Genomic DNA, 25,115 nt, shown 5'->3' with positions numbered 1-25,115 from the left:
GTTTGTTCTTCTGGGAGTCCATGATATATTCAATATTCATTCCCAACACCATAATTCAAAGGCTTCAATTCTTCTTCGGTCTTCCTTATTCATTGTCCAGCTTTTGCATGCATATGAGGCAATTGAAATACCATGGCTTGGGTCAGGTGCACCTTAGTCCTTAAAGTGATATCTTTATGCTTCTAAACACTTTAAAGAGGTCTTTTGCAGCAGGTTTTCCCAATGCAATACACGGTTTGATTTCTTAACTGCTGCTTCAATGGGCATTGATTGTGGATCCAAGTAAAATGAAATCCTTGACAACTTCAGTCTTTTCTCCATTTAGGATGATGTTGCTTATTGGTCCAATTGTGAGGTTAGGATTTACAACACATATTATGGGGGTGACACAATTCAGTCCATAACAGTATTTAATAAATATTTGTTGAGTTTTTTAAGAGCCTTCTAATTTTTACCCTGCTTCTACTTTTGGCCCGCTCAACCCAATAGCCAGACTAATCTTTATAAAATATCTTTTAATTCATGTTACTCCTCTACTAAAATTTCTCAGTGTTACCTGTTCCCTTTGAATAAAATCTGAACTTCCATCATGGCCTTCAAGCCTCAGCACAGTCTAGGCCCCAGTCTTCCTCTCTGATTTGATCTTGTATCACTTTTCCATGTTTTGTCTATGACTTTTATCCAAAACTTGATATGGCTAATTCTTCCTTAAGGAGACTAAGTGGTGCAATGACTAAATGCTCAGCTTCTAAACAAAAGGTTGGCAGTGTGAACCTACTCAGTAGCTCCACAGGAGCAAAGACCTGGGGATCTGCTCCCGTAAAATTACAGCCTAGGAAACCCTATAGGACAGTTATACTCTGTCACATGCAGTTGCTATGAGAAGAAAATCAACTCAATGACCCACAACAACAACAAGTTCTTTATTGCCCATTCAAGTCTCCATTCAAATGGCACCTATTCAAGTAGGTCTTTCTTGATCGAAAATAACAACACAAGCATCACAACTTTCTGTTTTATCCCCTTATAGCACGTATTCTTTTTTCTGGAGACTTGGTGGCCTAGTGGTGAAGCACACAATTGCTAACCAAAAGTCAGCAGTTCAAATCCACCACCTGCTGCCTTGGAAACCGTATGGGGCAGTTCTACTCTGTTCTACAGGGTCACTATGAGTCAGAATTGACTCAACAGCACCTAACAACAACAACAATATTCTTTTTCTAATATTATTTTTTTATCTGCCTTCCTCAGGTAGAATGAAATCTTTATGAGAATAAGGATTTTGTGTTTTCATAACTGTATTCCTAGGACCCAGAACAATGCCTAGCAGTAGTACGTTCGCAATAGATTTTCGTTGAATGAATGAATGAATACCTGAATGAACCATGCATAACATATATGACAACTGATCCTTTGTAACTATGGTCCCATCAGTTCAAGAAGACCTTATAGGACTCTGACTTCACTATGATCACGAAAATGTAAAAGAATGGTACTGACCTGTATTGAGTGTCTAATCCGCTCTAGACTGAGTGTAAAGTGAACTCTCCTAAATGAGAAATAAACTTTGTCCGTATTTTAACAATGCTAAAACCAAGTAAGCTATCTGACCTATATAAAATGTCATGATAGATTATATAAACTGTTCCACTAAAATGGTTTTATACTGAAGATTTGTCTTTTTTTAATTAGCGTGAAAAAAATCAATATTACCTAGCAAATATGCTTGTATGAAACACATTTCCTGTTTGCCATGTCCTTTAAAACAGTTGTAGGTTTTTCTCTTTTAAAATTGCTCTTTATTATTTTTGTCTGTTCCTTAGCCTATGGCAATTTTAAGAATCAATCTTTGTGAAAATCAGTTTTTGTGATTTTCAAGTAATTTCCCTCCTCTGTATCGCTACATAAAAAGAACTTGGTCCACATTTTTCTTTTGGCTACAGCATAAGTAGACAATAAAATCCCTAATGCCTGATCATATAGATTTTTTTTGCTCACTTTTAAAAGAATTTCATTTTTAAATGCAATTTAAAAACAATCAAGACAACTCCATTATGTAATTTTATTATTTGTATATAAATTCTATATCTATGCCAAAATTAGTAGATATCATTTCTTATGCTCAAAAGAAAGTTCTGTTGTTGAACATTTCAAAATATTAAAGATACCTTTGATGACAAATTTTTTAGAAGAAAACATTATAATTTAATTCAGTACGCTGTTGGGTTGTAAAATACGGCGCAGGAAAACAATGCATAAAATTACTTATTTTCCAGGTATTATAAATAGTCTTCAAATTAGTGTTACAAAATAAATGCAAATGCAATGTGTGAAAGGTGAATTATTTAAAAATCAGAGCAACAAATATCAAAAATAATTCAAAAATGGAAGAAAAATGATTCTTATTTTTAAAACAATTGAAGATTCTGAAACATACTTCTGTGGAGCTATAGAAGATAATACACGGATAGAAGAAATGGTATAACAGGAAAAACTGAGAGCTTCATTAAGGCTAATGTCTGAGAGGACTAAGATACAGAATATTAGTCATAGAAATTATTTTCATTTGTATATTAATTATATACATAAATAATATACTACTATTTGGAAGTGGTTATGGTGTATATTATTGAGAGAAATATAGACATAACTGAGATTACTTCCCTACCTTAATGCGATTTCAAACTCAGCAGAGCAAAGTCTATAACTACATTATATCAGTACTAGCTGTCTCAGTAAGTTCTGACTCATGGCAACCTCATGTGTTTCCCAGTAGAACTGCGCATCATAGGGTTTTCAATGACTGAGTTTTCAGAAGTAGATTGCCAGGCCTTTCTTCCAAAGTGCCTCCGGATGGACTGGAACCTCCAGTCTTTCACTTAGCAGCCAAGCACTTAATGTTTGTACTACCCAGAGACCCCATAACTAAACCATAGCAGTTAACTATAATATAAAGCATTGTGCAAAAATTTCCTGAAAAGATGTGCTAGGAAAAAAAAAAAGTGCTAGGAATCAAGAGTAAAGAATTACTCTCAAAAAGGATTATCAACGAAAATTTTAATACTAGCAGGACATTTGATCAGTTTATTAATAATAATAACACTTACCAGCATTTATTAACTACTCTTCATTCCAGGCACTTTTGAATTTTACTCGCAATGCCTCATTTAATCCTTTCAACATTCCCATGGTGATAGCTGTTGCTGTTATTAGGTGCCATCCAGTCAATTCCAACTCATAGCAACCCCACGTGACAGAGTAGAACTACTCCCACAGGGTTTTCTTAGCCCTGGTGGCAAAGTGGTTAAAACGCTCAGCTGCTAACTGAAAGGGCATCGGTTTGAACCTACCAGCGGCTCCGCAGGAGAAAGATGTGGTAATCTGCTTCTGTAAAGATCACAGCCTTGGAAACCCTGTGGGCAGGGTCGTTGTGAGGGCAATGAGCGCCCAGGGGCAATCATTAAGTCGCACCCTCCCAATTCGAGCACCGAGGGGCAATACCCTGTAAAAACAGTAATTTGCAGCACACACCTGTTTCTTTCATTTCAAAAATTTATACACGCCCCCACCTGCTGGCAGAATGTATTGTCAGCGATACAGTGCCTTATCAATAAAACCATACCAAAAACCAAACCCAGTGCCATCAAGTTGATTCCGACTCATAGTGACCCTGTAGGACAGAGTAGAACTGCCCCATAGAGATTCCAAGGAGTGCCTGATGGATTCGAACTGCCAGCCGTTTGGTTAGCAGCCATAGCACTTAACCACTAGGCCACCAGTGTTTCCTCAATAAACCATAGAGGCAGAAAATGTAAGTGGGATCTAAATGTCCCACTCTTCATGAAAGGGTTAGCGTTCAAATCATTGGAGGAAAACCATTCTCTGGACTTATGGAAGTCATAATTTTCAGTACTATTTGTGCTGTTATGCATATTGGTAACTAAAAGTTTGCAAATTCCAAAACTCATCACCTTCAAGTTAATTCCAACTCATACTCTATAGGGCAGAGTAGAACTGCTCCACAGGATTTCCAAGGCTGAAATCTTTATGGAATAAATTGCCACATCTTCCTCCCACGGAGTGGCTGGTGAGTTCAAACCTTTAGCAGCCAAGCACTTAACCACTGTACCACCAGGGCTCCTTTTAAGATTTGCAAATAGAAATGCTTAATGGATGAGAATTTTGAGCTGAACAGTACCTCAGTTGATTGATGCCAGTTGTATTTTCTTATACTGTACCCTATTTTTAGAAAGGCAACATAAAACACTGGTTCACAAACAAGGCTTTGCAACTAGCATTCATGGGTTCAAGCCCCCCCTCTGCCACTTGCTTACAGTGTCTGGATAATACTATCTTATGTCATAATTGAAAGTTTAAAGGTAAATTAATTAAAATATCTAAATTCCTTAGAATAGTTTCCGGCTGAGTGTTATATTAAATGTTTGTTAAATTAAAACTAAAGTATGTTTATGTGGATTTAAGTGGAAATCTGTCCTGCACCACAAAGAGGTGATTTATTGGCCTAAACTGAAAGCTACTATTTCTGCTGTACCCAAGAGGTAGGAAGAAATGATCAGATATTTAGGGTGATCCAATGATCACCGATTCTAATAAGAGAAGTATGAATGTTTTGACAAAATTTTTGTTCTCTCCTTTGCTGAATGGAAACCAGATTAATCGCCACACATTATTAATTTGTCCAATAAACTTTAGTCTCACTTCTTTGCCAAAATAGCTCATAGGGCTAGAAGACACAATGCTGCCATGGAAATTTCCCATTTCCTAAAACCAGACAACAGGAAGTCACAAGTAGCCTATAATGTCTTTATCAAAAACCTGTACTTTGGTTAAATATTGACTCCTTAACAAGTAACAAAGCTTTAAACTAAACAGTTCTTTCAATTTTCAATAGTCTGCGTTTTCAGGTTCTGAAAGGCCTATTAGACAATGCACTTGTAGTATTTCTCTTAAACTGAGAGCGGATCTTTCATTATGCTTATGGTCCTTGGTGGCCATGCTGACATTTGTCTTGCTCGCCATGTTATAGCTAGTCCCTGACATAGTACCTGGTACATCACAAATGGTATGAATGAATACTTGAATTTATAACACAAAATCTAGAAAGCAGACTGCGTCTAGTTTAGGGCTTCCAGACAAAATAGAGGATAGCCACACAGGGGGCTGCCATGAGTTGGAATCAATTCCATGGCAAATAACAGCAACAACAGTTAAATTAGAATTTCAGATAAACAGCAAATAATTTTTTAGTACAAGTATCTCCAAATATTCCATGGGAGACACTTCTACTAAAAATTATTTGCTGTTTATCTGAAACTCTAATTCAACTTAAGTAATGTATTTTTACTTGCTAAATCTGGTAACTCTAGTTAACTTATTGTAAGAAATTAAGGCTTACTTATTTATTCATTTGGTCATTTATTGACAAGTATTTATTTCTTCATTAAACTACTAAATGATGGATTGTGTCCCTTCCACATGCCAAGAAAATATCTATGCACCAGGGACTCAGCAGTAAATAACACTAGCAAACTCTCTCTTAATGGAGTATGTATTTCAGTAAGCTATGGAGGAAGGTGAAAAATAAAGAAATGAAGCATTAAATTGAAAAGATAATTTCAGTTACTGGTAAGTGCCATGTAGAAAATCAAGCAAAGTAATGAAGTAGAGAGTGGAAGATGGATCAAGCTCTACCTTAGAGAAAGAGTTCAGGAAGGCATCGTTAAATACTGAGAAGTCTGTTGTGCAAAGAGCCAGGGGTAGAACATAAAATGAAGAAGGAACAGCAAACACAAACGCCCTAACCAGAAATGAGCTTGACTATGACAAGAAAAGAATGAGGACAAATTGGATTGTAGTGGGCAGAGGGCTGAGGAGTGGTGAAAGCGTAGTGAACAAAGATGTAAGCAACTGAAGCAAGAGCCAAATCATACAGAGATTTGCATGGTATGGAATTTGGATTTTATTCAAGTAGAAAGGAAACCACTGGAAGTAGTTAAGACAGGGAGTGATAGGATTTGAACATTTTCTAAAGATTACTTGGATCCTAGGTAGAAAAGGGATGGGTGAGTGGGAGGGCAAGAGTGAAATCTGAGTACCAGTTAGGAGGCCACTCAAGAACAAAGATGAGGGATGGTTTGGACTTCCAGTAGGTTGATAACAAAGGTGGGTGAATTAGAGATGTCTTGAAGGCAAAAGTAATAGTATTTATGAATGATTTTAATTCTGGGAGATGAGATAAGAAATGAAATGAGAGAAAGGGAGAAATCCTCTTGCTTCCTACTTCAAGATGTACTGATTATATTTATGTCCCCCCATTAACGAGCTTCTGTATCTTTTTTTCTCAGCTGCCTATACTGGCATCCTCGGTGGTTAGCCTATATTTCCTTGAACTCACTGATGTCTTCAAACCTGTGCACTCTGGATTCAGCTGCTATGACCGAAGTCTTAGCATGCCGTACATTGAACCGACCCAGGAGGCAATACCATTCCTCATGTTGCTTAGCTTGGCTTTTGCTGGACCTGCAATTACGGTAAGAATTGCTCCCAGATTGTGCTTCTCAGTCCCAGAAAACTAAAAATGATCACATTTGTGTAATAAATGAGTTGAAAAATAAAATAAAAAGCAAAAGATGAACTCTAAATCTTGGACCAAAAAGATATCTTTGAAGTATTTAGACTGCATCACATAGGAATATTTAAAATTATTCACAATAAAGTTTAAGATTGTATGATTACAAAAATGGTGGGTCACTAGTATTTACTTTCATCAATTATTCTGAAAAGATTTTGCAACTTCATAATTCTTCTTGAATGGATAATAAGACATTTCTGATCCATTACTAATGAATGTATTTTTTATGTGTTTATTTGGTATCTGAATTCTGGAAATCTCTGGAAAAAAAGCAAGTAATTGTACAGCCCACAGACTTTCTTCCCAAAACTGCATGTTAATGTCACTAACAGTTTCATTTTTAACTAGGCCAGCACTTTTTATTGATTATGACCGTTGAGCATCAACAATTGAAAAGTAAAGGGGATGGGACTCACATTCCTGACAGGCTCGTGCATGCATGCACACAGACACACAATGAATCAGATAGTTTTGACTCAGAAAAGATATTTGCATTTTAAAGTATATAACATATTAAAAAATGCTCTGGCCCACTGAAGTTGAATTAAAAACATTATAGTTGTCATTTTTAGGTGCCATTGAGTCAGTTCTGACTCATCATGACCCCATGCACAACAGAAGGAAACACTGCCTTGTACTGTGCAATTCTCACAGTTATTGCTATATCTGAGTCCATTGTTGCAGCCACTGTGCCAATCTATCTTTCTGAAGGCTTTCCTCCTTTTTACTGACCCTCTGCTTTACCAAGCATGATGTCCTTCTCCAGGGACTGGTCCCTCCTGATAATGAGTCCAAAGTATGTGAGATGAAGTCTTGCCATCCTTGCTTCTAAGGAGCATTCTGGCTTTACTTCTTCCAAGACAGACTTGTTTGTTCTTCTGGAAGTCCATGATATAGTCCATATTCTTTGCCAACACCGTAATTCAAAGGAATCAATTCTCCTTTGGTCTTCCTTATTCATTGTCCAGCTTTCGAATGTATATGAGGCAATTGAAAATACCATGGCTTGTCAGGCATACCTTAGTCTCAAAGTGACATTTTGCTTTTTAACACTTCAAAGAGGTCTTTTGCACCAGGTTTCCCCAATGCAATACTTCATTATAAAAAACACTGTTGTTTTTAAGTTAACAATCATGTTAAAGAACACACTTTTAGATTAATTCGTTAATAAATAAGACTAGCAAAGCTTTTTCACAATCTTTCTACTCTCAGAATACTACATAAAGGCAACTAAAAACATGCTTTAAGGTTAATAGTATTTATTTCTACCAGTAGAAACTATTACTTTGCTTTTATCATGGTTGTGAATGCCAGATGAAGTGGTGGTTAAATTAAAAACTGTGTTTGAATAAAAGTTTTACAAGATTTCCTAATGAATTGGCCTATTCTGGCTCTGTACATCAGCAATTAGAGAAAAAGTCTTTGCAGAGACCTTCTAAACTCCGCTTTTGTATAGCCATGGATTTATTTTTTAAATTTCCCCTGTATTAAGTAATTATATCATTCTGTTTACACTGTAAATAAATTATATAAAACACTCTCAGAAAGTAAAATTAGAGCTTAATTTTCCATATTTAAAAGGTCTCAAAATACTTTGTGAATTAATGAGTTATTCAAAATGCAGTGACTCCAGGTGATTAGAGCTATAGTGATTTACTTGGAAGCAGCTGAGACTCAGAGACTAACAAAATATTTTCAAAGGGCAATATAGCTGAGACTCAGAGACTAATAAAATATTTTCAAAGGGCAATATAGCTGAGTCTCAGAGACTAATAAAATATTTTCAAAGGGCAATATTGCTCAGGATAGCAGCATTTTCCTGTCATTTCTCTAAAAACATACAAAAAATTCCATATCATCCCATCATTTGACAAGAGCAGAATGAATATATGTTTTAAATCTATCACACTCAAAAACATTTCTCTTAAATTGAGGTTTAAAGCCTGAATTTTTTATTATTAATATACTTGAAATAGAATAAAATACTATAAAAATGTTCATGACATTGCTGAATATATTGTGTTAATATTTAATCACTTTAATAATTTTCGTTTTCTATATCCAGAAGTCTTTCTTCCCTAGGGTATTTTATCAAATTCTAGGACAGCAGGTCTAATTGTGGCACTCCCAGCCAACAACATTTCCCTGACTTTGCTTCCTTTGCTGACACAGTTACATGTCCTGGGGACAACAATGTTGACCCCATCACTGTGCCCCTGCCTCTGATTCCTTATTTCCTGTAAAAAAATTCTTATATGCAGCTTAGGGGAGTTTTCTGAAGGATTCTGAGTTGAAATCTTTCTTGGATCCTGAGGAATGAAAAAGGAAATTTGTTGTGTATCCCTTCCCACCAAGCTGCCCTGGGATGCCCAGTTCCAACTTCTGCCACAAACTTCTTTCCCTGTGGTTCTGACAGGTGAATGCTCCTGAAGCATCACTGAATTCCTGGGCCTCCACAGGGCCTCCATTTCTGCTGAATACCTACCTCTTAATAGAACAAGAGAAAAACCAGGGAGATGTTTACACCATGATGCCTGTAATTTCTCCCCCGTCACCTAACGATCCAGAACACTCAAGAATGTCAGCAACCCTTTTCTATGACACTGTTTCATGGGTTTTGGGTGAACAGCGTTGTGGTTAGACAAATCTTGATTTGCTGACATCAAATACTGAAATACTGCTTCTCATATTCCTCTCTAAACATTTGGATTTCTTTCCAATTCCATTTTCTCTCTTTTTGTAAGGACTTCTCCCAAAACATATATTATTCCAACATCTGGTCCTATAGTTTCTGTAGTCATCTTGCTCTAGAACTATAATTCTATCACTAATCTTACTGCATACATTACACTACCGTCTTTTCTCTCTCTCTCTTCCTAAAAGTGAAAATAACAAATAGACTAATAGTCTCCGACTTTCAAGGATGCTGTTTTTCTTTTAGTTTCATGATGGCATAAAACCTATTCAAAAATGGGGTGGTGTGGGAGGAGGGGAGGGCAAGCAGTATCCTTCATTTGAAAATGGCTTTTAGAATAAATTTGTATGAGGAAAGGGCTTCCTATGTTCACCCAGTTTCCATGGAGAGAAGACAAAGCAATACAAAAGACTTCATGCTAGCAATATTCTTTAAAAGGACCATCACATGAACAAAAGAAAGATCAAGTGATTTTTTTACACAGATCATTTAGTGTTTGCTTCTCAGGTTTTTCTTTATGCTTTGAGAGATATTTTAAAAATAACTTGTCTTTCACATACCTGTTGTATATGAAACCATAAAAATTCCTTCCATATCTGTGAAATTCTTATTTTCCAAAAATTGTTCTTGATTGGAAAATTTCTTCCTTAATGTTCGGTTTTCATTGACTTTAGTGTTAATAATGAAACAAGCAGTTTGCTTACGTCCTTTGGAAATATTTTCTAAGAGAAAGTAACACAGAACATGTGGGTTTATCATGAATTGTCATGGAAATTACATAAATAGGAAAGATGTGTACTTTTCCTTCCCTGAAAATACAATTGTGTTGCTTATTATTAAAGGATGACTCCATCTAAATGTATAGGAAAATTCTATCAGATTTTGATGATAGTTCCTAGATAGTAAACTTATCTTTAGTAGACTATATGATGGCAATGTAGAATGTTAAATGTGTTCAGATTTCCAAAGACAACCATGGCAAACCTAAACATTAAAGATACTGTGGTGAATATCAGAATGTTTTTGGTGGCTATGTTTTGCTTTTTTAATGAGAAAGACTCCTGGAGTGAGAGCTCTTCCTATGGCAATTATTTTAAGAGCTGTGCCCATATAATAATAAGTGATGTATTTCCTCTCAGCATCTTTTCTGAGGCAGAGTCACTATGCAATCTCTTCCATGATAATTGATACAACAACAAAAAAATTATGTTGTATCTTTTCAGGCTTACGTGCAGCATAAACAGACTGTTGTGAGAAGATGCTTTGTCATAAACTGTTTTCTGTTTACAAATGACAACAGCAACAAAGGATAACTTTATTGTCAAAGCTTAAACCCTGAAGCCACGCTGCAGCACAATAGCATGCCATTCAGAAAGCGAAAATAAGCAGGAGCACTTGGAAATACATTAGGAAGTTTCTCTCGTTCCCCTTAGGAGAATTCTATCTTGAAAGCAAATTAAATCATTTTGAAAATTCATGCAATGCAATATAGATCACGGCAAAATGAACTGAAGTGTGAGGAGGAAATTAATATGCTCCTAAGAGAAGGGAAGTTTGGGTGATGTCAAAATACTGACAAGAAATCTCCATCCGTATTACATGATCAAGCCAAATGAAGTCAAAGGCACTCTTTCATCATGTGAGTTTTGAGCATATTAAACCAACTCAAACTCCTGAAATCTCAAGGTCATTTCAGATAATGACTGATATGTTGTATGGCAAAACATATTTCTCTAATGAAACTGAAAAAAATAAATCCTTATGTAACTTAGCATTCACGAACAAGATGTGAGGTCATTCTAAAATTGAAAAGAGAATATTATTCACAGAATTATTATTGAAGAAGTGAAAACCAAATCAGTATATTTTACCCATACGCTTAGCATATCAGGGCTAAGTGGTTAATTTTCTTGAAATAGTGAATTTTAGATAGTCATTATTTTATTCTGTGTGCAGGGTGCATCATGTCACCTCAACCTGCCCAGAGTATAGAATTGACTGCATTCCCATCAATTCAATGCTCAGTTATATGAAAAAATTTCCTTTTGATTCTTTCTATAATGGCTGATCTTAAAGTAATTTATCATGCATGTTGCATGATTTTCACACAAGGTTATTAATAGAGTTCCACTGAAGAGAACGATTTTTTATTTGTTATGCAGATTTAATGTTTAATAATTGTGCACACATTATATTATCTACATAACTAAATACAGATTTAGTCTCATTGTGCCTAGTAGTTTGAAGCAGAAGGCCATACTCTTGGTAATAAAAAAAGAAAAAAACCTATAATTTTAAACACCTCATAAAATAAATATTAAGCTAATAATCAGAATTGGAGAAAAGTTTTCCTTTCATAAAATCCATTTTAGCCACTTAAAATGATTATAATCTCTAAAGTGACCCAATCACTTGCATCTGAGGGACTGTTGCTATCTCATGTAATTCTATGTTTCTCAGCTCCACACATTTATGCAAGTCAATATCTGATTTCACAACAATCTCTTTTCAAATATTTGAAAATGTTTGTATAACTAAAGCTCATATTTCAAGTCTTGCTTCTATTGTACAGAATAACTAATAACTCAAATGTCCAAGAGAGGTAGTACCATGAGTCCCACGGAACTAGGCACAGGGCTAGATAGGATAAAAGCGCGTGAGAAATGGTTCCTTCCTCAGGAGGTCCTAGCCTAGTGAGAGACAATCAAATGAACAATTAAAGTGGACTTTAATAAAGTTGTGCTAGAGGGAAGTATAAGATGCCAAGGGAGCCACATAGAAGGGGACATAATTTAGAGTATAGTAAGGGACTTCATGAAAAACTTCCTGAAAAAATGATGCCCAAAAAATACTGAGTTCCTTGACTGATGTCCTGTGTCCTCGAATCTTACAACAAAGTACACTGCTTCTGATACTACAGTTTGATTCTCTGTCCATTGTGAACAGATTTTTTAAGCTCCTAAAAAAAAAAAAAAACAACTTTTTTTTTTTTTTTTAATACCATAGGAAATATCACCCTGGCTGCTAGATTCTGTCATAATCTGCATTGTCCAATATGGTAACCACTAGCCACACGGGGCTGTTAGTACTTGTTAGCACTCAGCTCCTAACTGAAATGTCAGAGTTCAAACCCACCAGCCTCTTCTTTGGATGAAGATAGGAGAGTCTGCTTTTGTAAAGATTTACAGCCTTGGAAACCATATGAGCTGTTCTACTCTGTCCTACAAGGCCGCTAGGAGTTGAAATCAACTCTATGGCAGTGGGTTTGGTTTTAGCCACATGTGGCTATTTAATCTTAATATTAAATCAATTTAGATTTTAATTAATTAATTAAATGGAAAGAAATAAAATTAAAAATTCAATTCCTCAGTTTTAGTAGCTACATTTCATCTGTTCAATAGCCACATGTGGTTCACGGATACCATGTGGTACAGGGCGGAAAACATTTCCATCACTGCAGAAATTTTTGTTGGACCACTCTAGATAGTACCTTTCTACTCTCACACCAGATTTCCATTGATTGATGCTGTGCTCAATCTCAAATTAGTTTACTGAACTAAGCTACTTATAAGATGTTCCTGATCTAAATCTGGTGCTTATTTTATTCTCTCCCTAGTCATTTTGTTTTCCTGGGTTTAGGGATGAAATGTCAAGGCTTTAACAGTTAGGGCAGAATCACCATGTGATTAATCTATTGAGCATCATGGGTCTTGTTGGGCAAAGGGCCAAAGCCTGAGTGCTGTAACCACTTTAAAGTGTCAGAATACAATCGCACACTTAACCAGTGCATAAGAGTACAGGATATCCACCTAATGGTCTTCACGGCTTCCCTAATTGCTTCCTCTCACTGCTTGCTCAAATACTCGGGAGAAATTACTTTACATTTCTTTACAGTTTTGAAGAAAATACACCTTTACCTTGTTGAATTGACAAAGTGTTAAGAGATGACTCATAATTCATTTGTAAGTAATGAGTTCATTCTGAACACCTTCTTGTCTTTGCAGATTATGGTAGGGGAAGGAATTCTCTACTGTTGCCTGTCCAAAAGAAGAAATGGAGTTGGACTGGAGCCCAACATAAATGCTGGAGGCTGCAACTTCAACTCTTTTCTTAGAAGAGCCGTTAGATTCGTTGGTGTGTGAGGGGTACCAATTACAAAGGGAAATTTTTTTTCTAAGTAGAAATCTTATGGTTAATTACAGATATTAAGTCTTTAAAGCTATAATTTACATGTATAATTTCAGATACATGATGAGATTTACATTATGCAAGAAACTGTTAAAACACCAAAATTTGTGCTTTGTATCTGAAATGTGCTATTTACAGTTATATGCCTTGTTTTCAGAGTTAATATGCCATACACTTAAGAATATTTTTGTCTTAGCTCAGGTTGAAACTTGAATTTACTTTAAAGGAAGTGGTTCCATTGAATCTATGTTCAGTTTTTTAAAGGGGAGAATAAATGTCAGCAGGCCAATACGAATGGGTAACTCTTCAGATATTACTTTAGCCACATCAATGATTCGATTTCAATTGTCCAAGAGTGTTTTCATCCAGAAGTTACTACAAATGGAAATGTCACCATGGAACACTGCATCCGTGGCTCTTTTTCCTTGGTTATATTCTCTGGCTTTCCCTCTCATTTTTTAGGAGACCTATAGAAAATCAATGGCAGCAGATGGGGTTCAGTGGCAGAATTCTCACCTTCCATGTAAGAGACCAGGGTTTGATTCCTGGCCAGTACACTTCAAACACAGCCACCCCTTATCTGTCACTGGAGGCTTCCGTGGGACCGTGATGCTGAACAGGTTTCAGTGGAGCATTCAGACTAAGATGAACTAGGTTTGGCGATGTGCTTCCAAAAAATCAGCCAATAAAAGCATTATGGATCACCATGGTCTGATCCCCTTGTCCACGGGGTTGTCATGAGTTGAGACTGACTCATTGGTAGTTAACAACAGCAAAGGAAATCAATACATCTGGGACAACCAGGATCAATCAGACTATCTAAACCTTCATTCCTTCTGATTTGCATGGATCATCTTAATGGTGCTTGAGTCACAAACTGGAATTTTTTTTTTTCCCCTTATCTGAGCTAAGTAGACAAGTCACAGTGTATCACACCAACCTGAGTGTTTTATATTATTTCTCAATAAGTCAGTAAAATGTTATTTTTACTTGTTACCTGTCAGTTCAAAGGAATAGGCAACTTCACGTAATACCTAAATAAATATAATCCTCTCTCTCAAAATAGCAAAAAGTCTGGGTTTAAATTCTGTCCTGGACTGTGTAAATCCTCTCCACTAAGTAAAGCATATCAAGTTGGTAAAACAAGAACAGATCCCTTGGCAGGGTCACACACTGAGGCCAGGGAATAAAACTGGAGGGCAAGTAGCTGATCTCTGAGAAAATTTTCCCTAATTTAACAAAATGCTGTGGACAGATGGCATGTGACCTCCGAAATGCCTCGTGACTGAAAGAAGGCCCATCATACTCTAGTGAACAATTTCCAGAGGTCCTCACTCAGTAGCCCCATTCTTCCTGGGTCTGGGGTTATGATTTTCCTTCTCCAAAAGTAAAACTAGGTAGGTTTCCCCTATTATCCCTACTTCTCTCCAAAACCTTGCATACTGCCAGGGATTGGAATGTGGAAATAAAAGTCCTATGCCATGCTTCATTCCCCACATCCCCACATTTAGCCCTTCTCAAATCACACCGTCAACTTAATGTGATCCAGGTGTTTGTCAAGTGGCCTATGGTTAATAATATCAAGAATTAGCCCTAATTAGCCAAACGCTGATAAAAATGTCTCAAATTACTCCTTTGGAGATACTTATTGCCCTTTTGTCTTTAAGTATCTGTTTATGAGTTTAGGAATATTTTATACTATCTTCTTGAAATAAACTTAGAGAAAATGATTCTAACAGATTTTAAAGTTGGCATATTAGTGTGTAATTAACATGGCAGATGATGACTCAACATCAGCATTAACCGCTAACTTGGTTACACTTTCTTTCCTTTGGCTTATAGGTGTTCATGTATTTGGACTATGCTCTACAGCTCTCATTACAGATATCATACAACTGTCCACAGGGTATCAGGCACCATACTTTCTGACTGTGTGCAAGCCAAACTATACCTCTCTGAATGTATCTTGCAAAGAAAATTCCTACATTGTAGAAGATATTTGCTCGGGATCTGACCTTACAGTTATCAACAGTGGAAGGTGAGAAACTGAGACCTAAAAAAATTCCATGTCAGTGTTCCCGGTGTTCAGTAATTGCTCGCGGTATCATTTTAAACATCCAAAGTCATAATGATTTTGGTGTTATTTTTCTTCTCAATTCAGTGATCTCTTTAGTGATTGTATGGTAGAAACCCACTGGTGGCTCCTTCTGAATCCTTCTCTCTGTCTCCAAACTTCAGCCTCACATTCTTGTTACCAGTCCTCATATCACCAGTCCCCACTCATGTTTTGTGATACGCCCTATACTTCTTTTGGTTCCAGATTTACCTCATAGGTTTACTTTAAGATATTTACAGTCAGTGATGGCTTACAGTCATTATGGCACTTAATGTCACCTTAGGACATGTGTCTTGCACTGGCTTAACTGCAAGACTAAATATCTGTGATATTTACATCTCGACATGTTTTATCAAAAGAACCCTGTGAATTGTGGTAGAATTTGAGAAGTGGTAACATCTCAGGTTTTATATCTTTTTAAAAAATAAACCTGGAATACCTTTATAGCTTCTGGCCTTGCATTTCAGAAAACAAGGGACTAAAATACTGAAAAAGAAGCCTACCAATGCATTATTTTTTTCAATCAACAAAGTAAAAATAAACTTATATGGCAAGAGGCGGTATCTTAGAAGCTCAAAAGAGATAAACTTCAGGGGAATGAGGAAAAATGAATGATTACAAGATGGGTTTGTTACTCAGTTTGTTCCCAAAATTAATATAATAGTCAAAAATAAGTTAATACGTACACTTGAGAAACCAGAGACTGATATCATGTGATTATACACATCCAAGTTCCCATGGACCATTCAATAATTTTAAATTTACATTCAAGACCTATGTCTTCTTTCTCCATCCTTTTACATTATCTTGTCTGTGTGGAATGATTATTCTCTGTAATGTGGTGCCAAGTAATTAGGGGGGCATTACTATAACTCTCAATTTATTTTTTCCAAGATTTTCTTATCCATGGAAAGAAATCTCTGTCCTTTTTCTTTTGTCTGTCCTTTTAAGTGTCTCTCCCACTATCCAGTGTTCCATCTCCCCAACCATCTTCCTTCAATTATTTAACTAAATAAAATGCTCTGTTATTCTTGACATGATAATGATTTCCAGAGTGTAATATACAGAGAAACGCTTTGTTAAAATTGGACTTTGCGTGCTTTCTTGGTATTAAACACACACACACACACACACATTTAGAGCTACTGCGGTGAGAAAATAATTTTGTCTTTTAAAAATTTTATGTAAGCTGGAAGGTCAGCTCAATTGGACTGGACCAAAAGCAAAGAAGTTTCTGGGATAAAATGAATGCTTCAAAGGTCAGCGGAGCAAGGGCGGGGGTTTGGGGACCATGGTTTAAGGGGACTTCTAAGTCAATTGGCAAAATAATTCTATTATGAAAACATTCTGCATCCCACTTTGAAATGTGGCGTCTGGGGTCTTAAATGCTAACAAGCAGCCATCTAAGATGCATCAATTGGTCTCAACCCACCTGGAGCAAAGGAGAATGAAGAACACCAAGGTCACACAACAACTAAGAGCCCAAGAGACAGAAAAGGCCACATGAACCAGAGACCTACATCATCCTGAGACCAGAAGAACTAGTTGGTGCCCGGCCACAATCGAGGACTGCCCTGACAGGGAGCACAACAGAGAACCCCTGAGGGAGCAGGAGATCAGTGGGATGCAGACCCCAAATTCTCATAAAGAGACCGTACTTAATGGTCTGACTGAGACTAGAGGAATCCCGGCGGCCATGGTCCCCAGACCTTCTGTTGGCACAGGACAGGAACCATCCCCGAAGACAACTCATCAGACATGAAAGGGACTGGACAGTGGGTGGGAGAGAGACGCTGATGAAGAGTGAGCTAATTATATCAGGTGGACACTTGAGATTGTGTTGGCATCTCCTGTCTGGAGGGGGGATGGGAGGATAGAGAGAGTGGGAAGCTGGCCAAATTGTCACGAAAGGAGAGACTGGAAGGGCTGACTCATTAGGGGGAGAGCAAGTGGGAGTAGGGAGTGAGATGTATGTAAACTTATATGTGACAGACTGACTTGATTTGCAAACGTTCACTTGAAGCTCAATAAAAGTTAATAAAAAAAAATTTTTATGTAACCAAAACCATGTATTTAGAGGCATAAAAAAAGTTTTAAAGCTTTAAAACACCAATTTTTTCAAATTTGCTTTAAACAGAAAATAATTCTATTATATAAGAACTATTATAATGTTTGCCAATCAGTTTCTACTTTCAACCATCATTTCAGTGGGGTAAAGAAGTGGTTCCTTACCAACCTGGCACAGGTATTTATGTTGGAAAGTGAAACTCCATTACTCTTTAATACTAACAGCAAGTAGCAGTATTTATTTTATCACCCAGGTCTTTCCCCAGAAAATGAAATGGGAATTAAAATTATTCTTTGTTGCCTTGTGGCTTTTAAATTGAACATATTAACCACTCAGTGTTCTTCAGATGATTGCTAGTGGTGTATCTGAATTAAAAGGCATAATTTGACTGTATTTATTTGGCAGAAAGTCATTTCCTTCTCAACATGCGACCCTCGCAGCGTTTGCAGCTGTGTATGTTTCGGTAAGTGACTGGATCTTTCTCGTTAAGTTGTCTAACAGAAAATCAGACGAGTAAGTGTTGTCTCCAGATGACCAGATTATATGGCTGTGTAATAACAGAACAGTAAACATTAGCACTGCAGTCTTTTAATACAATGGCATTGGAGAAAGAAATACGATTCTATAAAAAATAGTACAGTAAAATAATTTTTTTTTTTGCAGTGTAATGGTATTTATTTAGCTTGGTATCCCTTTAATGTAATATTGTACTTCATGGGAGGGTGTTGTGAACTACATGGATGTTACACTTACTAAAACTGAAAGAACTGCATTAAGTACACACACACTTTACTTTCAGTATTTACGTAACAATGGTTAGTTCTAAGCCAGTGTAAATTTGATAAATATGGTACAATAATAGTCATTGTAGCTGATTAATACAATATAGTTCATGAAGTCTTTTGTGAGAAAAAGCAACCAAAAGTATGTGACAAGTAACATGGAGACGAACCAGATATTTGACTAATTCCATTGCTTCCATTTTTTTTTCAAACTTTCAAGCAATTAAATGAAAGATCTTTTATTTGTTTGATGATTCCAACATGTATCTCCCTTCTCTACAGGTGTAAACACAACCATAGCAGGGAGAATAAAACAGTAATAATGATGCTTGAGTGTATTAGTTAGGCTTTTGAGTCTAACTTTTATTGGATAGGAGCTCTGGTGGCCCAGTGGTTAAGCATTCGGCTGTTTACCAAAAGATTGACAGTTCAGATCCACCAGCTGCTCCCTGGAAACCCTATGGAGCAGTTCTACTGTGTCCTAAAGGGTCGCTATGAGTCAAATTGACTTGTAGGCAATGGGTTTGGTTTTTTTGTTGTTGTTGTTTTTATTTGATTATAATTTAATATAAAATGGTCTTTGTAGTAGGCTTAACCCATTTCTTTCATTTCGAAGATGTACTTCAACTCCACATTAACGGATTCCTCTAAGCTTCTGAAACCTCTCTTGGTCTTTACATTTATCATCTGTGGGATCATCTGTGGACTAACACGGATAACCCAGTATAAAAACCACCCAGTTGATGTCTATTGTGGCTTTTTAATAGGAGGAGGAATTGCTCTCTACTTGGTAAATAATTTATTATTATTATTTGATAAACCACAATTTAAAATGAAAAATATGCATGGAATATTTTGCACCATAATAATTTACTACTATCGTGAAAAAAGTCTCTGGCCGCATCTTCATACTAAGCCAAAACACATATTGCACTTTCAATAATATAATTTATTAAACTCTTACTATGTGCCAGAAACTGTGATTTCAGAAGGATTGTCTCATTTTATAACAACTACAACAAAAAGGAGGTAAAAGCTATTATTGTTAGTATTATTTTATAGATGAGGAAAGTGAAGTATAAGAAAGTCAGATAGCTTGCCCAACAACACAAATATAGCACCTGGATATAACTATGATCTAACATATTGAATTCATTAACAGTACTCTATTTTTAAATCCAATCTCCTTCCAAGAGAAATATCCTCAATACAAGGAAACAGAGCTTGCCCATTTCATTCATTCATGCATTTATTCATTAATTTTACGTTTATTTAATATCTAATATGTGCCAGGCACTATATTAAGCATCAGGACAGTGAGAAATAAGATGTATCCTTGAAGAGTTTGTACATCTAAAGACTAACATAAGTATAAATGGTTATAATATGCAAAATCATATAATAGGGTATGAGCAAAGTGCTTTGGGAATAGCAAACTCCCTAAAGAATTTAAAGAAGTCTTCATAGAAGTGGTATGTTGTTCAAAAAACAACAGTTTCTCAGGGTAAGGAAAGGAGGAAGGACATTCAAGCAGAAGAAGCTGCATATGTAGAGATATGGGCATGTGAAAGGGCAAGTACATATGGCAGGTGAGGGAACAGGAGGAATGAAAGATGATGGCCAGATTTCAGGCTTAGAAGCCTGGGCAGATGGCGACTTCATTAACAAACTATGTATATGATAGAGAGGGCAGGTCAGTGGGGTTAGGGATCAGATTGAAAAAATTCTTTCCTTAAATATTGAAATATTTAAGGAAAGATGACCAATAGGCAGCTTTATGTAACACTGTCAGTGTTTAGGTATTTATGCTGAAGAATTGAGTCTGGAGCTCAAAGAGCAATCAGTGCTGGAGAAATAGATTTGGGAATCAACATTAGCAGTAGAAGTATTATTGTACTTATGGAGGCACCTAAAATTGCCATATCATAAGAATAAAAAAGAGCCACGGAATGCCAGTATGTAAGCAGCATGCAGGGAAAAGACAATAACGAAGGAAAGTGAGAAGAAGCTGACTGAGAAATAAGAACGAATTTTCTATAGCAGCAGTGCTCACTCATGAGAGCTTGGTGCACTTGTGAAAGGTATCACAAGAACATTATTTCAAAAAATAATAAAATACTCAGTATGCAGTGATTTAGTTTTTCGTTTTTACAAACTAATATAGTTACAGCTGTCACATTAAATCTCACTCTTCCTTACGTGTTTTCTTCTGTGGAGGAGAAATGAGTCAAACTGAAGTCAATGTGTCAGGAATTGTGCATAACCCTGGGTTGCCCGTGGAGTGTTAATTGGCAATATGTGTCACAGAAGAAATGAAGACTGAGAACTGTTGTTTTATAGCTCAAGCTTTTGCAGGTGTGATTTTTCAGTGTCTCAGAAATAGCATGAACTTTGTAGTACAAAGGATATAAACTTGAATTGCAACCCTCCTTCCAGTTGTGCCTCATACCATTGCAAGGGTTGACCAACTAGTTCAGTGATGAACAATACAGACAGAACTTATAGTCTAGTGGAGGATTTTCCCAAACTTACAAATTTAACTCTAATTTTTAATGTAACATGGGTAGGGACTGCTCATCCTAGTGAACTCTGTTAGTGGAAACAGACAGACATTATTTAAGAGATTATCACCAGAAATTATAGTTGGAGAGATAGGAGCTTGACTTTACTTCATTCCTGCATGCATTCAGCGTTCTGAAATTGGAAATTTATCAGTTCTAAGCCAAGGCCATTGTTCACTGGAAACTGGCTACAAAAAAAAAATCCATAAAACTCGTTTGTTTTAACTGGAAAAACATGTAGTGTCTATATTTTATTGAAATTAGCACACAAATAAACATCTTCTGCTTGACTGTATCTCCAAACTAAGCATCTCAGAAACTGAAAATCCAGGAGGGATTAGATCTTCCATGTGTAAAAGGGTTAAAAATTCTGAATCTGAATTTTAGCCTTTTCCAAATTTTTGCCCCTAAATCGAAAATATATATATGTATATGCATATATAGATAGATAGATAGTCTGATTATGAAGACAAGATTAAATAAAATTTGGGTTAAATTTTTTTGTAATTGCACTAAATTAATTAAATGTTATTTCCCAATATAAGACCAAATTTAAATCAGGAAAGATCTAGTGGCAGACTCTGCCCTTCCTTCTGAGAACACTCTATAGAATGCTGACAGGTAAGGGTGTACTCAATTGAGTTGTGATACTTTGTGTCTCTGACCTCATCTCAAAACCTCATATCATGGTTTTTGGATAATCCATTGCTCTATATTTTCTATACTTCTTCTGCTTTCCATCATAAGCTTTGTTTGAAATGAAAGGCAAAATAAATCATTGAAGCCCCTTGAGCTGTCACTCAATTTGAAGTTCTTAAAACCAGAAAAATGAATTGCTTTGAAAAACAGAAGAATATCATTATTTCTCTCATTGTCTGACTTTTCTCCTCAAAACATACAAAGAAAGGATTTGCAAAAATATTCAATGAGTGGAGAAAAGAAAGAAAAATCCTATTAATAGTAAAAGTAATGGATTCCCCATTTCTGAACGATTAGTTCAGCAATTTATGATATAACTTACAAACTATTTACAGGGTAATAATTAGTTGTAGTTTTGGTTTTCTGTTACTTTTATTAGTCAGTGGTGTCATACAGACTACATACCTTATTTATATACTTTAGTGGGTATTCTAGGGGAGACTATTAGTAACCATATTTTCTAGGACTGATTTGTTGTTTTCTCTTGGACACTAGGGCTTGTATGCTGTGGGGAACTTTCTGCCTAGTGAAGAGAGTATGTTTCAGCACAGAGAAGCCCTCAGGTCTCTGACTGATCTTAATCAAGACCCAAACCGAGTTTTATCTGCTAAAAATGGTAGCAGCAGTGATGGAATTGCTCACACAGAAGGCATCCTCAACCGAAACCACCGAGATGCTAGCTCGCTGACAAATCTCAAAAGGGCAAATGCTGACGTAGAAATCATCACGCCACGAAGCCCCATGGGGAAGGAGAACATGGTTACCTTCAGCAATACCCTGCCTAGGGCCAACACCCCATCAGTAGAAGACCCTGTCAGAAGAAATGCGACCATTCATGCCTCGATGGATTCTGCTCGATCAAAGCAGCTTCTCACCCAGTGGAAGAATAAAAATGAAAGCCGGAAGTTGTCCCTGCAAGTAATAGAGAATGAGCCTGGACAATCACCACCCAGATCCATAGAAATGAGGTCAAGCTCAGAGCCATCGAGGGTAGGGGTGAATGGAGATCACCATGGTCCTGGCAATCAGTACCTCAAGATCCAGCCTGGTACTGTCCCTGGGTGTAACAACAGCATGCCTGGAGGGCCAAGAGTGTCCATTCAGTCCCGCCCCGGATCCTCACAGTTGGTGCACATTCCGGAGGAGACCCAGGAAAATTTAAGTACCTCCCCCAAAAGCAGCTCTGCTCGGGCCAAATGGTTGAAAGCTGCTGAGAAGACTGTGGCCTGTAATAGAAGCAACAGCCAGCCCCGAATCATGCAAGTAATAGCCATGTCCAAGCAGCAGGGCGTTCTCCAGAGCAGCCCCAAGAACACCGAAGGCAGCACGGTCTCTTGCACTGGTTCCATTCGCTACAAAACCTTGACAGACCACGAGCCCAGTGGGATCGTGAGGGTGGAGGCTCACCCGGAGAACAACAGGCCCATCATTCAGATCCCATCCACCGAGGGCGAAGGCAGTGGCTCCTGGAAATGGAAAGCCCCTGAGAAAGGCAGCCTCCGCCAAACTTATGAACTCAACGATCTCAACAGGGACTCAGAAAGCTGTGAGTCCCTAAAAGACAGTTTTGGTTCTGGAGATCGCAAGAGAAGCAACATTGATAATAATGAGCATCACCACCACGGCATCACCACCATCCGCGTTACCCCAGTAGAGGGCAGTGAAGTTGGTTCAGAGACGTTGTCTATTTCTTCTTCCCGCGACTCCACCTTGAGAAGAAAGGGCAACATCATTTTAATCCCTGAAAGAAGCAACAGCCCTGAGAACACTAGAAACATCTTCTACAAAGGAACCTCCCCTACACGGGCTTATAAGGATTGAGGGATGGCCATCCAATAATTTGGACAACCCCCGAAAAGACCACCTGTTGATTCTACCTGTGCTTTGCTCCAGCATTTGGGAAGTCTTCTCACCAAACTAGATTACCCACCATGAGCCTGGAACACTAGAACTGTTGCAAACTGCTACACTCAAGCTTGTAGATTTCATATCAAGGGGGAGGGAAAGCACAATGCAAGAACCTAACTAATGCGATTATGTGAAGAGTTTTAAGACCTGTCTTCTACAAACACAAAAGGTTTTGCAGAGGGCAGTTATCAAAAGAAAAGTGGTTTCCATCAATGTATGCTATTTTACTTCCTGAATGTGCCAACTTTCGGGATTTTTCTTTCTAATTACCTGTAGGAAACAAGAATACACATGTTTTCCCTACAGCAGAGGCCATGCAGTATTATATATTCATTTTGGAGAACTGCACCTAAAGCTCAATATCGAGTGGTGCTGATTATTATAGTAAATATACAATGTAAACTCTTATATTCTATTTAGCTGTGAAATAGTGGTGTGCAATTCCTTGTCAAAGAAATGCTACTTCATTAATAAGATGCTGGTTGCTTTGTGTTAGAATAGCACACACAGCATCTTCTCCATAGTGGCTCTGTCACAGTCAAAAATTGAAAAGGTTTTGTGCATTTCTTTAAAATTATACTTTCTTCAACAACAAAAATTGCATAGGGATATTGTCAGTGAGAGGAAATAACTAGTATTTTTCTGCATAGTTTTTCTGCTGCTTACTTTTTATTTAAGTATAGGTACTGCTAATGAAGAATCTGTTTTTTAGTGAGTAAATCTGCATAATTTAAAAAATATTGTTTTAGAGAGACTTATAAAATTGTTGTGATCATATTTTGCATTTTATGGCTTCTTTATTTATTGAATTTTAAATTTTTTTGATGTTATAGATATGTTCTTATATTTTAAAAACAAAGATAACAGTTGACAATCCTTGAGCAAAATATATTGCTGTGAATTTAGAAACAAAAAAATTTGAACCAAACCAATAACATTGGTCAAGTCTACCATTCAATGGCAGCAACTAGCTGGCTTAGGTTGCTAGCTTAACAAGTAATCCAAAAATTTCATTTGGTTCCAGATAATTAAACTGTTTCTGGTATCCTGATAACCAGAAAATTAGAGTCACAGTAGTTGGGTTTTACTCTCTTCCCTAAAATATTTTTGTTAGTTAGACACCAACAAGAAGAATCTGGAAAAATGCAAATTGGTAAGTAAAAGTATCTCACATTCTAAGTTAAGAATATATTTCTTCAAAACATTTGAATAGGTACAGTTTTAGTGCTTAAAATGCAAAACAACAACAGTTTTTGCTACCTATCCTGAAGTCTTGAGCTTAAATCCAAGGAAACCAATACTATCTATAAGAAGATAAAAAGAAAATGTTTTGAAGTGTTCTCCAATTTAAAAATTTACATGATATTTTAAGTACTATGAAGAAATATTCTGTTCTTGAAATTTGTTGTTAAACCTTTTCTAAACCATTTCTTAAGAATTCTAATA

The 25,115-nt window shown here is 36.7% G+C and overlaps 1 protein-coding gene across 1 annotated transcript in view; it reads left to right on the top strand.

Annotated features, from left to right (window-relative positions):
• PLPPR4 (phospholipid phosphatase related 4) overlaps window positions 1–24,238 on the top strand; it is a 45,802-nt gene extending 21,564 nt beyond the window's left edge. Inside the window, exons 2-7 of the mRNA XM_049875735.1 lie at window positions 6,366–6,551; window positions 13,352–13,481; window positions 15,378–15,573; window positions 18,125–18,182; window positions 19,118–19,291; window positions 22,257–24,238. Of these exons, the coding sequence (XP_049731692.1) occupies window positions 6,366–6,551; window positions 13,352–13,481; window positions 15,378–15,573; window positions 18,125–18,182; window positions 19,118–19,291; window positions 22,257–23,582 (2,070 nt within the window). The 3' untranslated portion in view covers window positions 23,583–24,238. The remainder of the gene's footprint in view (window positions 1–6,365; window positions 6,552–13,351; window positions 13,482–15,377; window positions 15,574–18,124; window positions 18,183–19,117; window positions 19,292–22,256) is intronic.
• The last annotated feature ends 877 nt before the right edge of the window (window positions 24,239–25,115 follow it).

Source organism: Elephas maximus, chromosome 3 (genome assembly GCF_024166365.1).
Source record: "Elephas maximus indicus isolate mEleMax1 chromosome 3, mEleMax1 primary haplotype, whole genome shotgun sequence".
Lineage (NCBI taxonomy): Eukaryota > Metazoa > Chordata > Mammalia > Proboscidea > Elephantidae > Elephas > Elephas maximus.
This window is presented reverse-complemented; position numbering and strand designations above follow the sequence as displayed.